Source organism: Salmo salar, chromosome 03, assembly GCF_965601325.2.
Source record: "Salmo salar chromosome 03, fSalSal1, whole genome shotgun sequence".
NCBI classification, from domain to species: Eukaryota; Metazoa; Chordata; class Actinopteri; order Salmoniformes; family Salmonidae; genus Salmo; species Salmo salar.
In genome coordinates, this window is record NC_138293.1 from 48,361,536 (window position 1) to 48,382,877 (window position 21,342).

Here is a 21,342-nt window from a genome sequence, read left to right on the forward strand (position 1 = left end):
AACACACTGCATCTTAAATGGTGGAAGATACACACAAGTCATGGGAGCTCCAAGATGGAGGACAGTTGCTATGTAGTTGCCATGTAGTTGACCTATGAGTCAGAGAGAATAGCGCCTACCTTGGTCAGGCCTCCCACATCCAGGTAGAAACAGATGATAAAGACATTCCAGGTCACCCAAAGAGCTGTCCACACTATGTACTGTATAGGCCACACACACACCACTTCAAAAAACACATTGTACATTAAATAAGTTGAAAATGAAAGATCTGTCTGTGAATGGTGTTATGGGACACACTCTACACTGCACTAGACTGTTTATTTATTTATGTGTACTACCCGCTCTAGCCCACATGCCAAAGCTGCGGTAAGTCCATTAAGACTTAAAGGAGTTGCTTTTTAAACCAGCTGAGTGTTTAATGGAGGGGCATAAATTGCAACATTTACAAAGAGTCTATTTTACAAAAACAAACTTCAGTTTGTCTGCTTACAGGCACTTTGAGCGATACACAAATCCAATCCATAATCATCCATCAATATGGTCTTTCTGACAGGAAGTTGCTAACCAAACTTCCACTCAAGGCTGAACTTCTTCCAATGGAGATGTTTTTCACCATGTGAACATGTCAACGCTCATTGAGACAGTAGACGACTTACCCTCCCTTATTATCCTAACCTAAAGACGTTGAGTCATACTGTTGAACCATACTTTTTCCAAGAAAGCTGACACACACAAGTATTCTTCCCACTATCCGCCCTTGCCTTTGGTTACTCTCTCCACTCCACTCCTCTCCCTCCTTTTCCGCAAGAAAGCTGACACTATTATTTCCTTATTCCTTCTCAATGTTCTATCTTCTTTTGCCTTTGATTATTCTCCCCTTTCCCTTCCCTCACCCATTCCTTCCAATCTCTCCCTCTTCTCTCTCCCTCGCCCTTTGATTTTATTTCCACATTAACACCCAAACTGAACATTGCTAATACATTTTTGATGCATTTGTGAATATGTTACCATTACTTAGCTTCATCCATCCCGTGTTAACTGAATAAAAGAGACAACACACTTCCTGTAATGATCTTCTAACTCCAAACGACACCAGAGTGGAATAACACTTCAAATATTCAAACCCTGTCTGGGAGCTATGTGTTCTTCAATCTAGAACATTCTAGTATTCTTCAATCTGCAACCTTCTAGTGTGCTTCAATCTTGAACGTTCTAGGACATTCCATTAGGTTTTCCAATCTTGGTTCTGGAGTGATACAAGATGGCCAGGCTTTTGTTCTTGCCCAGTACTAACACACCTAATTCAACTAATCTAATCCCCCTTTCCCCCACCCCTAACCCCTCAGATTTAACCAAATCCTAAATCCTGGGATTCATCCTGAGGTGGGTCCTAGGGTACACTCTGTTCGAGTGAGAAATGAATGGAAGTTGAGTCATTAATTAAATGTAATTACTGATGGATTTAAAATGATTAAGACAACAATGTGTTCAGAGAGAGGGCCAGGGATCTTGGGAGTTTAGATAAATGGAAAAATAACAATAACAAATTACACCCAAATGTAATGTGTGCATCTGTGTGAGTGTTTGTACTCACCACTACAATGTAGCGTGGTCGGTACTGTATAGTGCCGAAGAGGCCGAGGATGACAATGATGATGTGGAAGAAGTTGACCAGAATGGGCGCCCATTGGTACCCCAGGAAGTCAAAAACCTGTCTCTCCAACACCACGGTCTGCGGGGGGGGGGGAAGAAAGAGGGGAAGGGGGGGTTAGGTGTAACGGTTGTCGTCGGGAATAGAGGACCAAAACGCAGCAGGAATGTGGATGCTCATCTTGTTATTTATTTTAAATAAAGAGAACACCAAAATAACAAAACGAAGAACGCACGAACAACAAAACAGTCTTGACAAGAAACAATCTCCCACAACACCAAACAATTACCCATATATAGGACTCTCAATCAGAGGCAACGAGAAAGCACCTGCCTCCAATTGAGAGTCCAACCCCCCATCAACCTAAACATAGAAATACAACAAACCAGAAAGAACATAGAAATACAAAACATAGAACATAGACCAAAACCCAGAAATAATAAATCAAACACCCTACTACATACACCACCACCCCGAAACACAAACAAAATACCCTCTGCCACGTCCTGACCAAACTACAATAGCAAATAATCCCTAAACTGGTCAGGACGTGACATTAGGAAGACTGAATTTGGGGGATGAAGGTCAATAACATCCTTTTTGGTCACATTTGAACGTGCAAGGAAACTCAAAGGTACAGTATAGGCTAGGTGCATTACCCAGCCAACCATAATGTACAACAAGAGTATAAACCATCCATCCATATCTTAATGAAAGCATAAATCAGTGTAATGGTCCATTCTACGTTTGATTAGTGTCATTACCACACACAGACACTTACATCTTCTTAACGAGGTGGAAATGTTTAGATGGGACTTGTGAAGCAGGTGCAGCTGTGACAACAAAGATAGAGAGAAGGAGAGCTTTTTACAAAACACGGATGACTAACTACACTAACAGGGAGATAAAAACTAAAAGAGGAGGGGAATAACAGACTGGGCTCAACATTATGTTAGAACCACAGACCAACGCACAGGACTATAGAGGGAAAGAGGGGGTTCTCACAGACTACGCTCTCTGCATCATGATGCATTAACCCTCACCACCTCCCATCCTCATCCCTGGACTAGAGGTGGGTCTGCTTCGATCTGATCTGTCCCTCTCAGCATGGCACTGTAAGCCTCTGCTATATACATCCAGCCTCACACACACACAGCATGGCACTGTAAGCCTCTGCTATATACATCCATCCTCACACACACACACAGCATGGCACTGTAAGCCTCAGCTAGATACATCCAGCCTCACACACACACACAGCATGGCACTGTAAGCCCCAGCTATATACATCCAGCCTCACACACACACAGCATGGCACTGTAAGCCCCAGCCATATACATCCAGCCTCACACACACACACAGCATGGCACTGTAAGCCCCAGCTATATACATCCAGCCTCACACATACACACAGCATGGCACTGTAAGCCCCAGCTATATACATCCAGCCTCACACACACACACACAGCATGGCACTGTAAGCCCCAGCTATATACATCCAGCCTCACACACACACACAGCATGGCACTGTAAGCCCCAGCTATATACCTCCAGCCTCACACACACACACAGCATGGCACTGTAAGCCTCAGCTAGATACATCCAGCCTCACACACACACACACACACACACACACACAGCATGGCACTGTAAGCCCCAGCTATATACATCCAGCCTCACACACACACACACAGCATGGCACTGTAAGCCCCAGCTAGATACATCCAGCCTCACACACACACACACACACACACACACACACACACACACACACACACACACACACACACACACACACACACACACACACACACACACACACACACACACACAGAGCTGTGTCTAGGCATAAGCGACATAAGAAACCACTTACAGGACAGAATTAAAAACACATTTTGGACTGACGAATGCAGATATTTTCAAATACATGGAACTTAAAAGTTTCATAGAACGAAATTTTGATTTGAAATCTTTTGGACATCAGCGCGATCTTGAGGGAATCTGATTTGAGTCAGAAAAGGATGATCATATGATAGGTAAAATATACAAAACCCTGCAGAGAGTCTATCCAACTGACAATCTCTTAGAGAAAAATATAAACTTAAAGGTTTAAAAATAACTGATAGTGGCACAAGATGAAGGGAATGTTGTAACATAACTAACAAAATTGTAGTTAACGAATATGTAATCCAGTATAAACTAATGTATATAATTTATTATACAAGAGAACATTTTCACAAATTCTATTGCACGACGACAGAGTCATGTCTTAAGTGTAAAACTAACAATGACTCAATAATCCATGCCTTCTGGGAATGTTATAAAGTCCAAAAGTTATGGGCGGAATTACAAAGTTGACTGTCAGAACTATTACAATGTAAAATGACTGCATATTTCAAGACGTCATATCAGGGTGCAGTGAAATACCAGATGGGTTGGACAATCTCCGTTCATCAATTATTTTGAAAAAATGGATACTTAAAGCAACCAATTCTCCATTGTTAATAAGACAATGGAAAAATCATATGCTTCATTATCTAAATATTGAAAGACTGGGCGATGGAGAGGAACAAAATGGTGCAATTTAAAGACGCGGCGGAGAGTAATGCAGGCACTAGAAATAGGGGTGAGAGCAGGTGTGATGTCGTTGATGTTTGTCTGCGTCTGTATGTGTCACGTCCTGACCATAGTAAGTTGTTTGTTGTTTTTCTATGTTCAGTTTCTAGTTTTGAATTTCTATGTTAGTTTTGTTTGGTATGATCTCCAATTAGAGGCATCCGGTTGTCGTTGTCTCTAATTGGAGGTCATATTTAAGTTGATGTTTGTCCCACCTGTTTTTGTGGGGGATTATATTTTGTGAGCAGTGTTTGTTTCTCCTGCGTCATGGTTTGTTGTTTTGTGTTATTTCTGGTATTTGGTGTTTTGCATTACGTTTCACGGATTAATAAAATATGTGGAACTACAAACACGCTGCATTTTGGTCCGATCCTTCAAAACAGCCGTGACAGAATCACCCACACCAAAGAAGGACCAAGCAGCGTGCCCAGGAGGAGCAGGGATCCTGGGCCAGGGAGAGGAGTGAATGGAGGACGTCCTCGACATGGGAGGAGGTAATGGCAGGGGACAAGACCCTGCCATGGAAGCAGGTGGAGACAGCGAGGGAAGAACGGCGACATTACGAGGAGCTAGCCCAACGAAGGAAGCACGAGAGGCAGATTGGGGGGGGGGGGGGGGGGGGGGGGCGGGGGGCACATGGGCAGATTGGCTAAGGCGGTTTTAAGACCTGAGCCAACTCCCCGTGCTTACCGTGGGGAGCGAGTGACCGAGCAAGCACCGTGCTATGCGATGATGCGCACTGTGTCGCCAGTGCGCACTCACAGCCCGGTAATTTTTTTCATTTCACTTCTCCAATTTGGATGATTTTGTGTATGTCCATTACATGAAATACAAATAAAAATCCATTTAAATTACAAGTTGTAACGCAACAAAATAGGATAATGCCAAGGGGGTGAATACTTTCACAAGCCACTATATAGAGAGATGATAGGATCCTCCTCATTTTAATAGAGGCCATCACTCCCAGCGTCATTCGGTTCTGGAAGGTTCTCCCATCTCCACAGAGGAACTCTACAGCTCTGTGAAAGTGACCATCGGGTTCTTGGTCACCTCCCTGACCAAGGCTCTTCTCCCCCTATTGTTCAGTTTGGCCGGGCGGCCAGCTCTAAGAAGAGTCTTGGTGGTTCTAAACTTCTTCCATTTAAGAATGATGGAGGCTACTGTTCTTGGGGACCTTCAATGCTGCAGACATTTTTTGGTACGTTTCCCCAGATCTGTGCCTCGACACAATCATGACTCTGAGCTCCGATCGGAGAATTCTTTTTACCTCATGGCTTGGTTTTTGCTCTGACATGCACTGTCAACTGTGGGACCTTATATAGACGTATTTCTGTTTTTACATTTTAATAAATTTGCAAACATTTCTAAAAACCTGTTTCCGCTTTGTCATTATGGGGTATTTTGTGTAGATTAATGCAGATTATAATTTTTTTAATCCATTTTAGAATAAGGCTGTAATGTAACAAAATGTGGATAAAGTCAAGTGGCCTGAATACTTTCCGAAGACACTGTACCTGCCTGATTGTTGAAAACCTGTTGGGTAAGGAGGGGCAGCAGTATGTGTGTAGGGGGTGACCTTTTGATCTCTAGGTAGTTTTATTGAGGTCATCGTTTGTAGAACCTGGTGTCCCAGGTATAAATCACCTGTTAGTATCAACAGAGGACACACGGGGGACAGAGAGAGATCTTTGTTAATCCCCAGGAAGTATCACTTCTTATTTAGTGTAAAATATGGATTCCAAAAGGCTTTAAATGTAAGGTCAGGTATACTTTACCTTAAACACTTTTTTTCAGTGGATGTAGGCATTTTTGCCATGTCCCTTGGTGTTATTCATCAACTTCCACAAGAAAAATAAACCATAAATTAGTAAAATATTATAAAAATGTATTTTATAGTGCTAGTTAAAGTCCCTCTCATCAATAATGTTTTTTTTTACACTCAACAGACCAAAGTCCAAACACACTAGCATTTATCATTGCCAAGACAAGAGAAAGAGCAGGCAAGCCAGCGAGGGGGAGAGAGAGGATCGGGGCAGGCAGACAGACAGTCAGGACTGTGCGCATAGGCTATATCTTGGTAACCTGTATCTCGCAATGTCTTGTCTTGCAATGCCTCGTAAATACACCAGAAGTATATTAAAGTATATTAGGCTATTAATGAGTATGGATAGGCTTTTCTTCATAGTGCCAGTGAATTGAAGTTGAATATCGCCAAATGCATCAGTTTAATTAGTCCTAAATGTGCAATAAAAAGTATTGTGCCTATAGCTTATTTAATGAAACCCTGGCTGGCTATTGATGTCCTAGGTCAGGACTCTCCAACCCTGTTACTGGAGAGCTACCTTCCAGTAGGTTTTCGCTCCAAACCCAGTTTTAAACAAACCTGATTCAATTTATCAACCAGCTAATTATTGAATCAGATGTGCTAGATTAGGGCTGGAGTTAAAACCTACAAGATGGTAGCTCTACACGAAAAGGATTGGACAGCCCTGTCCTAGGCAATAGATTGCAAAGCAGGGCATCCCCACTAAACTTTTGGAAATGGCAAGTTCACTTTCTCCTCCATAAACACCTCTCAAGTGCAAATATGGTTCAGCAGCTCAAATCAGCAGGATGGGGGGGCATTGGCATTAGGAAGGATGTTTAAGGGCCTCCCGAGTGGCGCAGCGGTCTAAGGCACTGCATTGCAGTGATAGAGGTGTCACTACAGACACAAGTTCGATCCCGATATCAAACCAGTGTGATCGGGAGTCCCAAAGGGCGGCGCACAATGGGCCCAGCGTCGTTTGGTTGCAGCGATGAGACAAGATTGAAATTGTGGAGAAAAAAGGAGGAGGACCTCTACCATTGTTCGCTAAAATAATGATTATGATCACACTTCATCAATTTAAATATTAATGGGGACACATACAGCCGAGTGGCTACTCCTGGCTAATGTCTCTGTCCCGAAGCAAGCACCAGTTAGCCTGGAGCTAGCCTCATGCTAGGCCCATCTCCCAGCTAGCTGAAGAGGTCCATCAGCCACTCCTTGGGCTACAATACCCATTTTGCCAATTGCCCTGGAGCCTTTTACTGCCGACACGGAGCGTCGCCGATCCATCACGACCGGTCTACTAACGTAATCCGCCCGAGGGGGTTTCAACAGGCACCTCCGTCGCGACGTCCCCTGCTAGCCGCGGCCCACTATCTGTCTAGAGCAAATCCGACTGCTTTTTCTCTACCACTTCTCCAAATTCCTACTGCAAGCTCTGAACCTTTACACCGGATCATCGCAGCTAGCTAGCTGCTATCCGAGTGGCTACTCCTGGCTAACGTCTCTGTCCCGAAGCAAGCACCAGTTAGCCTGGAGCTAGCCCCAAACTAGGCCCACCTCACGGCTAGCTGAAGACGTCCATCAGCCAATTCTTTTGCTACAATACCTATTTTGCATCTGGAACTTTTTACTGCCTACAACGAGCCCCACCGATCCATCACGACTGGTCTGCTGACTTAACCATCCGAGGGGGTTTCAACAGACTCTTCCATCGCGACGTCCCCCTAAGGCCCTTCTGCTAGCCTGCTAGCCCCAGCCCGCTAGATGTCTGAATCGCCGTGTCTCCAACTCGCATAGCTACTCACTGGACCCTATGATCACTCGGCTACGCATGCATCTCCCTAATGTCAATATGCTTGTCCATTGCTGTTTTGGTTAATGATTGTCTTATTTCACAGTATTTATTTCCAGCCCTGCTCTATATGCCTTAGATAGCTGTTTTGTTCCACCTCCCACACATGCGGTGACCTCACCTGGTTTAAATGGTGTCTCTAGAGACAAAACCCTCTCTCATTGTCACTCAATGCCTAGGTCTACCTCCACTGTATTCACATCCTACCATACCCTTATCTGTACATTATGCCTTGAATCTATTATTCCTCGCCCAGAAACTTGCTCCTTTTACTCTCTGTTCCGAACATACTAGACGACCAGTTCTTATAGCCTTTAGCCGTACCCTCACCCTACTCCTCCTCTGTTCCTCTAGCTATGTAGAGGTTAACCCAGGCCCTGCAGCGCCTAGCTCCACTCCCATTCCCCAGGCGCTCTCATTTGTTGACTTCTGTAACCGTAAAAGCCTTGGTTTCATGCATGTTAATTAACATTAGAAGCCTCCCTAAGTTTGTTTTCTTCACTGCTTTAGCACACGCCGCCATGTCGGATGTCCTAGCCATGTCGGAATCCTGGCTTAGGAAGGCCACCAAAAATCCTGAAATTTCCATCTCTAACTAAAACACTTTCCGACAAGATAGAACTGCCAAAGGGGGCGGAGTTGCAATCTACTGCAGAGATAGCCTGCAGAGTTCTGTCATACTATCCAGGTCTGTGCCCAAACAATTCGAGCCTCTATTTTTAAAAATCCACCTTTCCAGAAACAAGTCTCTCACCGTTGCCGCTTGGTATAGACCCCCTTCAGCCCCCAGCTGTGCCCTGGACACCATATGTGAATTGATTGCCACCGCATCCATCTTCAGAGCTCGAACTGTTAGGTGACCTAAACTGGGACATACATAACACCCCAGCCGTCCTACAACCTAAGCTAGATGCCCTCAATCTCACACAAATTATCAAGGAACCTACCAGGTACAACTCTAAATCCGTAACCATGGGCACCCTCCTAGATATCATCCTGACCAACTTGCCCTCTAAATACACCTTTGCTGTCTTCAACCAGGATCTCTGCGATCATTGCCTCATTGCCTGAGTGCGTAATGGGTCCGCAGTCAAACGATAATCCCTCATCAATGTCAAACGCTCTCTAAACACTTCAGCGAGCAGGCCTTTCTAATCAACCTTGCCCGGGTATCCTGGAAGGATATTGACCTCATCCCGTCAGCAGAGGATGCCTGGTTGCTCTTCAAAAGTGCTTTCCTCTCCATCTTAAATAAGCATGCCCCATTCAAAAAATGTTGAACTAAGAACAAATATAGCCCTTGGTTCACCCCAGACTTGACTGCCCTTGACCAGCACAAAAACATCCTGTGGCATTCTGCATTAGCATCGAATAGCCCCCGCGATATGCAACTTTTCAGGGAAGTCAGGAACCAATATACTCAGTCAGTTAGGAAAGCTAAGGCTAGCTTTTTCAGAAAATAAATTTGCATCCTGTGGCAGTAATTCCAAAAAGTTTTGGGACACTGTAAAGTCCATGGAGAATAAGAGCACCTCCTCCCAGCTGCCCACTGCACTGAGGATAGGAAACATTGTCACCACCGATAAATCTCCGATATTTAATCATTTCAATAAGCATTTTTCTACGGCCAGCCATGCTTTCCATCTGGCTACCCCTACCCTGGCTAACTTCACAGCACCCCCTTCGGCAACTTGCCCAAGCCCCCCAGCTTATCCTTCACCCAAATCCAGACAGCTGATGTTCTGAAATCGCTGCAAAATCTGGATCCCAAGAAATCAGCTGGGCTAGACAATCTGGACCCTCGCTTTCTAAAATTATCCGCCGAAATTGTTGCAGCCCCTATTACTAGCCTATTCAACCTCTTTCGGATCGTGTGAGATCCCCAAAGATTGGAAAGCTGCCATGGTCATCCCCCTCTTCAAAGGGGGAGACACTCTAGACCCAAACTGTTATAGACCTATATCCATCCTGCCCTGCCTTTCTAAAATCTTCGAAAGTCAGGTTACAAACAGATCACCGACCTTTTTGAATCCCACCGTACCTACTCCACTATGCAATCTGGTTTCCGAGCTGGCCATGGGTGCACCTCAGCCACGCTCAAGGTCCTAAACGATATCATAACCGCCATCGATAAAAGACAGTATTGTGCAGCCGTCTTCATTGATCTAGCCAAGGCTTGACTCTGTCAATCACCGCATTCTTATCGGCAGACTCAATAGCCTTGGCTATTCAAATGACTGCCTCGCCTGGTTCACCAACTACTTCTCAGATAGAGTTCATTGTGTCAAATCGGAGGGCCTGTTGTCCGGACCTCTGGCAGTCTCTATGGGCGTGCCACAGGGTTCAATTCTCGGGCCGAGTCTTTTCTCTGTATATATCAATGATATCGCTCTTGCTGCTGGTGATTTTCTGATCCACCTCCACGCAAACGACACCATTCTGTATACATCTGGCCCTTCTTAGGACACTGTGCTAACAAACCTCCAAACAAGCTACAATGCCATACAACACTCTTTCCGAGTCCTCCAACTGCTTTAAAATGCAAGTAAAACTAAGTGCATGCTCTTCAACCGATTGCTGCCCGCACACTCCCGCCCGACTAGCATCACTACTCTGGACGGTTCTGACCTAGAATATGTGGACAACTACAAATACCTAGGTGTCTGGTTAGACTGTAAACTCTCCTTCCAGACTCACATTAAGCATCTCCAATCCAAAATTAAATCTAGAATCGGCTTCCTATTTCGCAACAAAGCCTCCTTCTGCTGCCAATTATACCCTCGTAAAACTGACTATCCTACCGATCCTTGACTTCGGTAATGTCATTTACAAAATAGCCTCTAACACTCTACTCAGCAAATTGGATGTAGTCTCACAGTGCCATCCGTTTTGTCACCAAATCCCCATATACTACCCGCCACGGTGACCTGTATGCTCTATGTTTGTCTGGCACTCACTACATATTCGTCGCCAAACTCACTGGCTCCAGGTCATCTATAAGTCTGTGCTAAGTAAAGCCCCGCCTTATCTCAGCTCACTGGTCACCATAGCAACACCCACCCATAGCACGCGCTCCAGCAGGTATATTTCACTGGTCATCCCCAAAGCCAACACTTCCTTTGGCTGCCTTTCCTTCCAGTTTTCTGCTGCCAATGACTGAAACGAATTGCAAAAATCACTGAAGCTGGAGTCTTATATCTCCCTCTCTAACTTTAAGCATCAGCTGTCAGAGCAGCTTACCGAGCACTGCACCTGTTCACAGCCAATCAGTAAGTAGCACACCCAACTACCTCATCCCCATATTGTTTTTATCCTCTTATCAACCCCAGTATCTCTACTTGCACATCATCATCTGCACATCCATCACTCCAGTGTTAATGCTAAATTGTAATTCTTTCGCCTTCATGGCCTATTTATTGCCTACCTCCCTACTCTTCTACATTCGCACACACTGTACATCGATTTTTTTCAATTGTGTTATTGACTGTACGTTTGTTTATGTGTAACTCTGTGTTATTTGTTTTCGTCACACTGCTTTGCTTTATCTTGGCCAGGTCGCAGTTGTAAATGAGAACTTGTTCTCAACTGGACTACCTGGTTAAATAAAGGTGGGGGGGAAATTGTTATCAGTTATCAATGTAGCCTATTATCGTGTAGACATGACGTTAAAATATCTTCACTCCGAGAATATAAACCCCCCCCATCATCAAATAGAGAATTACGGAGCAGTTTGGAAAAACTAATCCTGTGTGAATCGTCCTCTGGAATAACACACATGCTTGGATAATAATTACATTACCAACGTCTAGTAATACGTGTCTGAATAGGTCTATAACATGGCAAAGGATAGGCTTATCAGCGTAGAGTGCGCCACAGCATTCCATGGGATCCGTCAAGGCTGCACAGAGCAGAAATGTCCCTGAAATATTCTAGTTCCGACACATCACCTTCTATATTCAAACAAAATAGGTATTTTATAGTTTAAGCTGATGAGCAAATGGGCAGAATCATGCTCATGTCAATCTGCTAGAATGCAAATGTTGTCTTCCTAGTAGGACTCTGCAATAATGAGGTGGTGTGAATGTGTGTGTGCATCCCTTTCAACATGTTTTGGGAGTCGAGCAAGAGTCGACTCTTTCCACTCCAACCACAAAAGTCGAGTCGACCAAGACTCCAAAAATCCTTGAGTCGTGCACCACTATCTCACCATCCAGAATCCGAACAACAGACTTCTTCTAAGGTGTAGCTATACCCCCTGCTGTTGCAACCTCGGAAGCCCAATTCCCTATTCAACCACTGGCGAAATCCCCTCACAATGATCTCAAACTGTGTTTTTAATACACAATTAAATTAAACACAGACTACCCATTTCTAATCAGTAAACTCTTGGGTATTTTGTAGTGGACTGTCAGTACAATTGCTTCACAGGAACCTGGTAAAACTATCTTTGTAGTGTAGCTAGCCACTGAATATCTGACTGAATTTACTGTCAGCATGCAGTCAAAGCTATATCCACTTTTGGAGCCAACTAGTTCTTTCAAATCATATCATGATTTCGACAGCAGATGCGAGTTGTATTCATATTGCTGACTTAGCTAGCTAACATATACAGTATTTAGAGAAAAGTTCTATTAAGTGGCTAGCTAGCTAGCTAACATTAGCAAAATTTGGTGGTCAAAAAGACTGAGCTAGCTAACCAGCTGAGCTAGCAAACAAAGTAATGCCAGCTGAATGGAAGAATGCTGACGCCTCAACACACACACACTCATATATACACACACACCACAGGTTTACATACTCAAAAATACACACCACAGGTTTACACTCACATATACACACCGCAGGTTTACACTTGCGGGAGGGTGGCGGAATGCTTTAAGGAGCTGCTGTAGTGGGTTCTCAGTATTGGTATCCATTTGATAAAATTCCACCCCACTTCCAAATTAGCAATTTCCCAAGGATTAGCTTAGACCTACCCTGAAGTGTGTGTAATAATAATTTGGTGGGTGCTTACATTTGTCCTATTTCACACGTGTGTATTATACGCATTTGTGGATTGGACATTCGATTTTTGCAACTCCGGAGACAACCTCGGAGAGTGTGATCACGGCCATGTTCTACCATTATCAAAACCTGGAGCAATTAGTTAAAAGGCACAAAACAAAATGTTTCCACTTGTCGGCTCGGGATTCAAACTAGCAACCTTCCGGTTACTGGCTCAATGCTCTAACCGCTTACTGGCTCAATGCTCTAACCGCTAGGCTACCTGCCGCCCTGTGTATGTATGTATGTATGTATGTATGTATGTATGTATGTATGTATGTATGTATGTATGTATGTATGTATGTATGTATGTATGTATGTATGTATGTATGTATGTATGTGTGTGTGTGCGTGCACTTTCAGATTGATTGCTGTCATCAGTGAGTGTTATTGAGTTAGCGATAAGGCCGCTACAACAGCTCCTCTTTCCTGCCCGTACTCTACACCACAGAGAGAGAGAGAGAGAGCGCTGCACTGACAGGAAAACATTAGTGCATGTAGACCACATACATGCACGCACAAACACGGCTATGTATAAAACAGCAGTTCCATACACTGGGAGGGGCTGTCAGGCAAAAACTAAGGTTTTAAAACAAAGTGTGTGTAGTTGAGTTAGAGACAGAAGGTATGAATAGGGCTGTTGTGGTGACCGTATTACCGCCACACCGGCAGTCACGAGTCACGATGGCAGTCAAATTTCCCGTGACCGTTTAGTCACAGTAATTAGGCTTCTCCAAACTCTGATGCTGCTGCTTGTCATTACAAGCCTACCAAACTTGATAACTGCCTGGTACTCAGCTCCTCTATTGTTCCTCTAATCACTGACATCAATGCAAATGTAATTGAAAATCTAATCAAACATTCCATGAGAGCCCATGAGCTTATGTTGCGCAACATTTCTATAGGCTATGCAATTGCATGAGAAAACAGAGTGATGGCCTCTATTAAAATGATGAGGATCCTATCATCTCTCTATACAGGCACCAGAACAAACCTGCCAAGAGAGGGCCGCCCACCAAAACTCACAGACCAGGCACGGATGGCATTAATCAGAGAGGCAACAAAGAGACCAAAGATAACTCTGAAGGAGCTGCAAAGCTCCCCAACGGAGATTGGAGTATCTGTCCATTGGACCACTTTAAGCCGTACACTCCACAGAGTTGGGCTTTACGGAAGAATGGCCAGAAAAAAGCCATTGCTTAAAGAAAAAAATAAGCAAACACGTTTGGTGTTCACCAAACGGCATGTGGGAGACTCCCCAAACATATGGAAGAAGGTACTCTGGTCAGATGAGACTAAAATGTAGTTTTTTGGCCATCAAGGAAAACGCTATGTCTGGCGCAAACTGAAAACCTCTCATCACCCCAAGAACACCACAATGTTTTTCATCGGCAGGGACTGGGAAACTGGTCAGAATTGAAAGAATGATGGATGACGCTAAATACAGGGAAATTCTTGAGGGAAACCTGTTTCAGTCTTCCAGAGATTTGAGACTGGGACAGAGGTTCACCTTCCAGCAGGACAATGACCCTAAGCATACTGCTAAAGCAACACTCTAGTGGTTTAAGGGGAAACATTTAAATGTCTTGGAATGGCCTTGGATGGAACCCATCCAACTTTAAGGAGCTGGAGCAGTTTTGCCTTGAAGAATGGGCAGAAATCAGTGGCTAGATGTGCCAAGTGTATAGAGACATACCCCAAGAGACTTGCAGCTGTAATTGCTGCAATAGATGGCTCTACAAAGTATTGACTTTGGGGGGGTGAATAGTTATGCACGATCAAGTTCAGTTTTTTGTCTTATTTCTTGTTTGTTTCACAATAAAAAACATTTTGCATCATGAAATATGTAGGCACGTTGTGTAAATCAAATGACACAAACCCCCCAAAAATCCATTTTAATTCCAGGTTGTAAGGCATACAAAATAGAAAAATGTCAAGGGGGGTGAATACTTTCACAAGCCACTGTAGACTAGGCCTTGTCACGTCCTGACCAGCAGAGGGAGCAATTGTATTCGTTTTGGTCAGGACGTGGCAGGGTTTCTGTGTGTTAAGTGTTGTGTTGGTGATTGGACTCCCAATTGAAGGCAGGTGTGTTGAGTTGCCTTTGATTGGGAGTCCTATATAGTAGTGTGTGTTTTTCTTTGGGGTTGTGGGTAGTTGTTTTTGCACTGCGTTGGTTAACCTGCAAAACTGTTGCTGTCTTGTTTATTGTTTTTTCCTGTGGATGCCTTACTTGAGTATTAAAAAACTATGAGTATCCACATTCCCGCTGCGCCTTGGTCCATTTTTGAAGACAGATGTGACAGGCCTACTATATTTATTTCTTAAATTCATTCATATTAAGCACATTGCTTCTCTTTACAGCAGGAGTATAGCCTACCAGGCTGGCATGAAAATGAACCACGGGAAAAGCGCTATTTAAGTGTATAGATGACATGTATTTTTCCCCTGCCCCTGTTCTGAGACAGGTGCATGATAATAGTCCATTCTAAATCAAAACTAATTTCACACATTATTTAGTATATGTAAAGACAATATTAAATCAAGAATAATCTGATGGGGGACAATATTAGTTTAGCACTTGGCAATGATACCCAGCTTGTATGCGCACTCCTTCAAATCGTTTTTATTCAGCTATCTTCAATTGTATTCTTCATACTATAAAACAATGCTATGTGATTGTAAGCAATTCTTGTCTGCTAAATGAACTAGTGTAGCCCACAGCCATATGGCATAGCCAGATCAGGCCGTAACATAAGGACAACTCAGAGTATGCTACTCTGTCCTTCTGAAATATATTACATTTTCTTCATTTCATGTTTCTTGAGACCTGTCTAAAATAAATCATGGATTTATTGTGATGGTGGAGGCTATATTACATGAATTTGTTAGACTTTTAAAATGTAGATGTTCCAAAGGTCTGCATCAGTGGCTTGTAGGCTATGTGTGGAAACCAGGATAAGCTAAATGTGCTTGTTAATTAACGGTCAATTACCATGAGACTGGACAATTAATGGATAATCACCGGCTGACGAAATTTCATGACCGCCACAGCCCTAGGTGGGAACACAGTAAAAGCTTGTCAATCTATTGTATCAACTGTGTTGTGGGTCCCTTATCTTGTACTGATTTGTTCACTTGATGTGTTAACCTGGTGAATGCTGCAGCCTCAAGGCCATTTCAACACTGTGTAGCTTAGGCCTACCTCTTGTTCCTGTCTCTTGATAGCCAACAGCCCCTAACAGTAAACTACTTACAAGCAAGCTTTCAACAATGTTCAAGCCAGAGACACATTCACCATATAAATACACTCAAACACACACACAATTATTTTTTTATAAAAAGAGAACAGTTCCTAGTAGCAACCTTGCCTGATCTTCTCTCTCATGTTATGAAATTGAACAAGGATGTGGTAAAAATGGGCCTGTTTGAAACTGCCCACACACCACCTCTGGCAAAGTAGCTGGCACATTTGAGTTATTTCAGCTTAGATGTCTTTAACCTCATTATAGTGATTATGGGTCATGAAGGTGTGTTCCATGTGTTAAGACTTTGATTGGCACTTTTATGTTCATGGCGGGAGAGTGACAGCCATGAACATACAATCAGGCAGAGAGGGAAAGAGCGAGTCCACAAACCAACAGGTCACTAGAAATGTGCATTTAAAACCTGTGTATAAAGTAAGTTACCCCTGAACCCGTAGCAAAATGTGTGTGTGTGTGTGTCCCAATGTCAGAGTTGCACATACACCAGAACCAAATCTTCAACATTCTTATGTGAAGGCTGTCACGAGATTACTTAACAAGCCATTCTAGCGTTAAAATGATAAGCCTATTAATGCATGTGTGTATGCGTGCAGTGTGTGTGTGTGAGCGTCATTCCATCTCTCTACCACCCTTAATGGTGTTCCCTCTAGGACTATGTGTAATTTGCAGTGCTGGCTGAGCTCATTAGCTCAGAGAGAATGGATGAATTCCATTAAAGAACCATATAACATGTTTATTACCAGCATTACCCATACAGGCAGTAATTGTAGCTGAGAGTGATAATGTTTCTTCACAATAATATATTTTACTCTCTAAGAACAGTTTGTGGTGAACTTCCAAGCACCCCCTAAATATTCTTTGAGGGAGTAGGCATAAATTATACTGCATACATGTATACACCTTGTACACCTACCGTGCGCATGCTGGCATGCCAGTGACATGTGGTAGTAGGGGTGTGCAGATGTGGGTTGACATTTATTTTGATAAATCCATTGAGAATACACACCATCAAAAAAACATCAATTATTAATTCGTTTAGGCAGGTCCCTAGAAACATAAGAAAATAATAGCCTATTTTGAGTTTAATTAGGCCTATGTTACAGGTCTGTGCACCCATGACTGTGCAGTACAAATTAAATCAATAGGTCGTTATTTTGTTCATTAAACAGACAAGACACACCTACCTGATCACAGTCAACACACAACAGAGTAAAATACAAATTATATTTTTCCCACAAAACTTGTCAAGGGAATGTGTGGAACTGCTGACATAAAAATATCACTTTCTTTTTATCCATGTTTCATATCTTTCCTACACTCACTCCACTTTGTTAGGGAGCAGCCGTAGGGTCGTATCTTCATCATGATACCCATAGAAAATAATAGCAATCCTATTTTCGAAAGCATGTGTCTCGTGTTCATGTTTCACAACCTCCGCTGACTTTTGGAGTTGCCTATACGAGATCGGGCAAAATAATAGGCCTACTCTTGATTTAGGCTACATTATAGCATGCTAAATGTTTCTGATCAAGGATTTAGACTACATTATAGCATGCTAAATGTTTCTGATCAGGGATAGATGAGCAAACAAATAGATGAGCTATACCCCCTCCACTTATTTACCCAGCCAGAAACCATTTAACCAAATAGCCTATTCGGTACAGACTGGGATTCCATGAAACAAAATCACTGATTGATTATCTGACAAGTCAGGGAAGTCACAGGCTTTTGGTAGGGAGTAGGCCTAGGCTACTAAGCGACACGAGCAGCACTCTGCCTAAGTGTAGCCAAACCAATATCCAAATGGAGATTCAGTGAAAACAAAAATCTTACAATGATTGATTTATCAAGAAGAGACCCCACGCTTGTCTCAAAGCAGCACGATGACACTGTCCGAATTATCATCTAGTTGACCACACTATGCATGGATTGGTTGACTTTGGTAGTTTCACTACCAACAATTTGATACGTGCCTTCAATTGAATTAGCCTACTTTATTCAAATATTTTGGTCATTCAGTGCCATTTATTCCCACAGTAATTCTTTATGGATCCATCCAGTTGCGGTTTAGAAAACAGTGCACGCTTAGTTGTGGGCTATGTGAAGTGACATGTCTTGTAAAGTTTAGAACTGCCAGGAGGATGGTAAAACTTGCGCTGCCTAGCAACCATCAAGAGTAAGCACGTAGTGCGTGCCAATGCTAACTCAGCATTGCAGCTACGTCTGATACTAAGCCGTAGGCAGAACTTTACCAAAATGATTACTAGGTTGTTTGGTGGATATAAAAGTTTTGGCTTTGATACCGGCAATACCTTTCAGATACAAAGGAAAGGCAAAACAAAGTTGGAAGTATGGTAAAGTTGGAAAGGGATATTAGTCCTTTGAAAAATACTCTTCACGTCCTTTGTTTCTCTCTTCTTGACTGGTGGCTCATCTCGGTTACCCAGAAGTAAAATTATCTCACCAAAGTTTGACATTTCCTGTTTTACTCCCGTTAACAACTATGATTACCATTGCGCAAAGGAAGGAAGTGAAATCTCCTTCCTTGCAAAGGAACCTCTCGGCCAAACCCCTCCCCTCCGCTAATTTCACCTTTGTTTATGATGGCCAAAAAGCACTTTGTTTGTTTTCATCAATCTTTACGATATAGCCAATTTGGACTTTGTGGCTATGGAAAATAGTGGAAACAATTGATCATCCACACCAGTTTAAGTACCACCTTCACCCAATCCTGATTTGTCCAAATAATCAATTACAAAAACCCAAAACCAGGAACTACTGCTGCTCATAATCACATAAATCTACGTGAGACTTTTGCCGTTTCACCTGTCCCTGAGAGATTACTAACGTGCTGACCCTATGATGAAGACTGACAGTGATGCCAACAACAATTGTTAAACTACATAACATAACATGGGATAATTGTTGCCAACAACAGTTACATAACCCGTTGCGGTGAGTAATGATGGTGGTTCTGAACAGTGGCTTTACTCTCACTCACACACTGCCACACTGCTTATAACAACTGAGAACGAAGCAGTCAGTGGGGGCGGAGAAGGGACTCTCGTTCCAGCAGAGGCCTTTTCAAAATAAAAGTCCCTCAACGAATCTGGCGACTGATTTTTCAAAATAAAGTCTTGAAGATGTTTTATTATTTTACCTGCTTCTAACATTGGGGGGTACATGTCCCCCCCAGCTCCTACGCCCTTGGTTGAGATACATTACACTTAGGCATTTCTCCCTCCACCCTCTCCTTTATGAACCCTTCTGTTTCTCTCATCTCCCTCACTGATTCCCCACATCCTCCTTCCTCCTCCCCCTCTGGTAACCCCATAACCTGACCATGACTCCCAGAGTTTTCCCAGAGTTCCAATTGGGAAGTTCCTGGCTTGCTTCTGAAGCATGATTCTTGGTCGGTCCCTGGTTAGGAGACCAGATGCTGCTGGAAGTAGTGTTGGAGGACTAGCAGGAGGCACTCTTTCCTCTGGTCTAAAAAATGTATCCCAATGCCCCAGGGCAGTGATTGTGGACATTGCCCATTATAGGGTGCCATCTTTCGTGTGGGACTTCAAAACGGGTGTCCTCACTCTCTGTGGTCACTCATATTCAACACCCTGTCGTTCTCCGCTAACATCAAGGCGGTAACACGATCCTGTAGGTTCATGCTCTACAACATTCGCAGAGTACGACCCTGCCTTACACAGGAAGCGGCGTAGGTCCTAATCCAGGCACTTGTCATCTCCCGTCTGGATTACTGCAACTCGCTGTTGGCGGGGCTCCCTGCCTGTGCCATTAAACCCCTACAACTCATCCAGAACGCCGCAGCCCGTCTGGTGTTCAATCTTCCCAAGTTCTCTCAAGTCACCCCGCTCCTCCGCACACTCCACTGGCTTCCAGTTGAAGCTTGCATCTGCTACAAGACCATGGTGCTTGCCTACGGAGCTGTGAGGGGAACGGCACCTCCGTACCTTCAAGCTCTGATCAGTCCCTACACCCAAAGAAGGGCACTGCGTTCATCCACCTCTGGCCTGCTCGCCTCCCTACCTCTGCGGAAGCACAGTTCCCGCTCAGTCCAGTCAAAACTGTTCGCTGCTCTGGCACCCCAATGGTGGAACAAGCTCCCTCACGACGCCAGGACAGCGGAGTCAATCACCACCTTCCGGAGACACCTGAAACCCCACCTCTTTAAGGAATACCTGGGATAGGATAAAGTAATCCTTCTAACCCCCCCCCCCCAAAAAAAAGATATAGATGTACTATTGTAAAGTGGTTGTTCCACTGGATATCATAAGGTGAATGCACCAATTTGTAAGTCGCTCTGGATAAGAGCGTCTGCTAAATGACGTAAATGTAAATGTATTCCAAGATGGCGTTACAGTAGGACGTATGTTTGTCTTGCCCCGTCCCATGTATATATATTTTTCTTTGAATATATTTCGCATAAATATCTTTTTTCACATCAATTTCCATCTACGGACTGAACATACTCTCCTGCAACCCGCCTCACCCAATGTGGTACGGATCTGCTATTTTTTACACTTTAGAACCGGAACCCCCATCAGAAGCTAGCCAGCTAACTAGCTACTAGTCAGTTAGCCACTGCTAGCGGTCATGACCGTTAACTCGGACATCAGTCATGCTCAGTCCGGTCAATTCCTGCCAATCTGCACAGCGCAATATCAACCCAGAGCATATCGGACTGCTTTTTCTCTACCACATCTCGGGATTCCTACCGCAAGCTCTGACACTCATCGCAGCTAGCTAGCTGCTATCCGAGTGGCTACTTCTGGCTAACGTCTCTGTCCCAAAGCAAGCACCAGTTAGCCTGGAGCTAGCCTCGAGCTAGGCCCATCTCCTGGCTAGCTGAAGAGGTCCATCAGCCAATTCTTTGGCTACAATACCTATTTTGCCAATTGGTCTGGACCCTTTTACTGCCGACACGGAGCCCTGCCTATCCATCATGACTGGTCTGCCGACGTAACCATCCAAGGGGGTTTCAACAGGCTCCTCCGTTGCGACATCCCCCGAAAGCCCATATGCTAGCCTGTTAGCCCCGGCCCGCTAGATGTCTGAATCGCCGTGTCTCCAGCTCGCCTAGCTA

The 21,342-nt window shown here is 43.9% G+C and overlaps 1 protein-coding gene across 3 annotated transcripts in view; it reads right to left on the reverse strand.

Moving 5' to 3' along the window:
- LOC106600545 (sodium/potassium-transporting ATPase subunit beta-1-interacting protein 4) overlaps positions 1-21,342 on the reverse strand; it is a 145,627-nt gene that overhangs the window by 85,132 nt on the left and 39,153 nt on the right. For all 3 annotated transcript variants that reach the window (XM_014191977.3, XM_014191975.3, XM_014191976.2), the window contains exons 2-3: positions 1,595-1,732; positions 120-200 (exon numbers count right to left, since the gene is read on the reverse strand). In XM_014191977.3, coding sequence (XP_014047452.1) covers positions 120-200; positions 1,595-1,732 — 219 coding nt within the window. The remainder of the gene's footprint in view (positions 1-119; positions 201-1,594; positions 1,733-21,342) is intronic.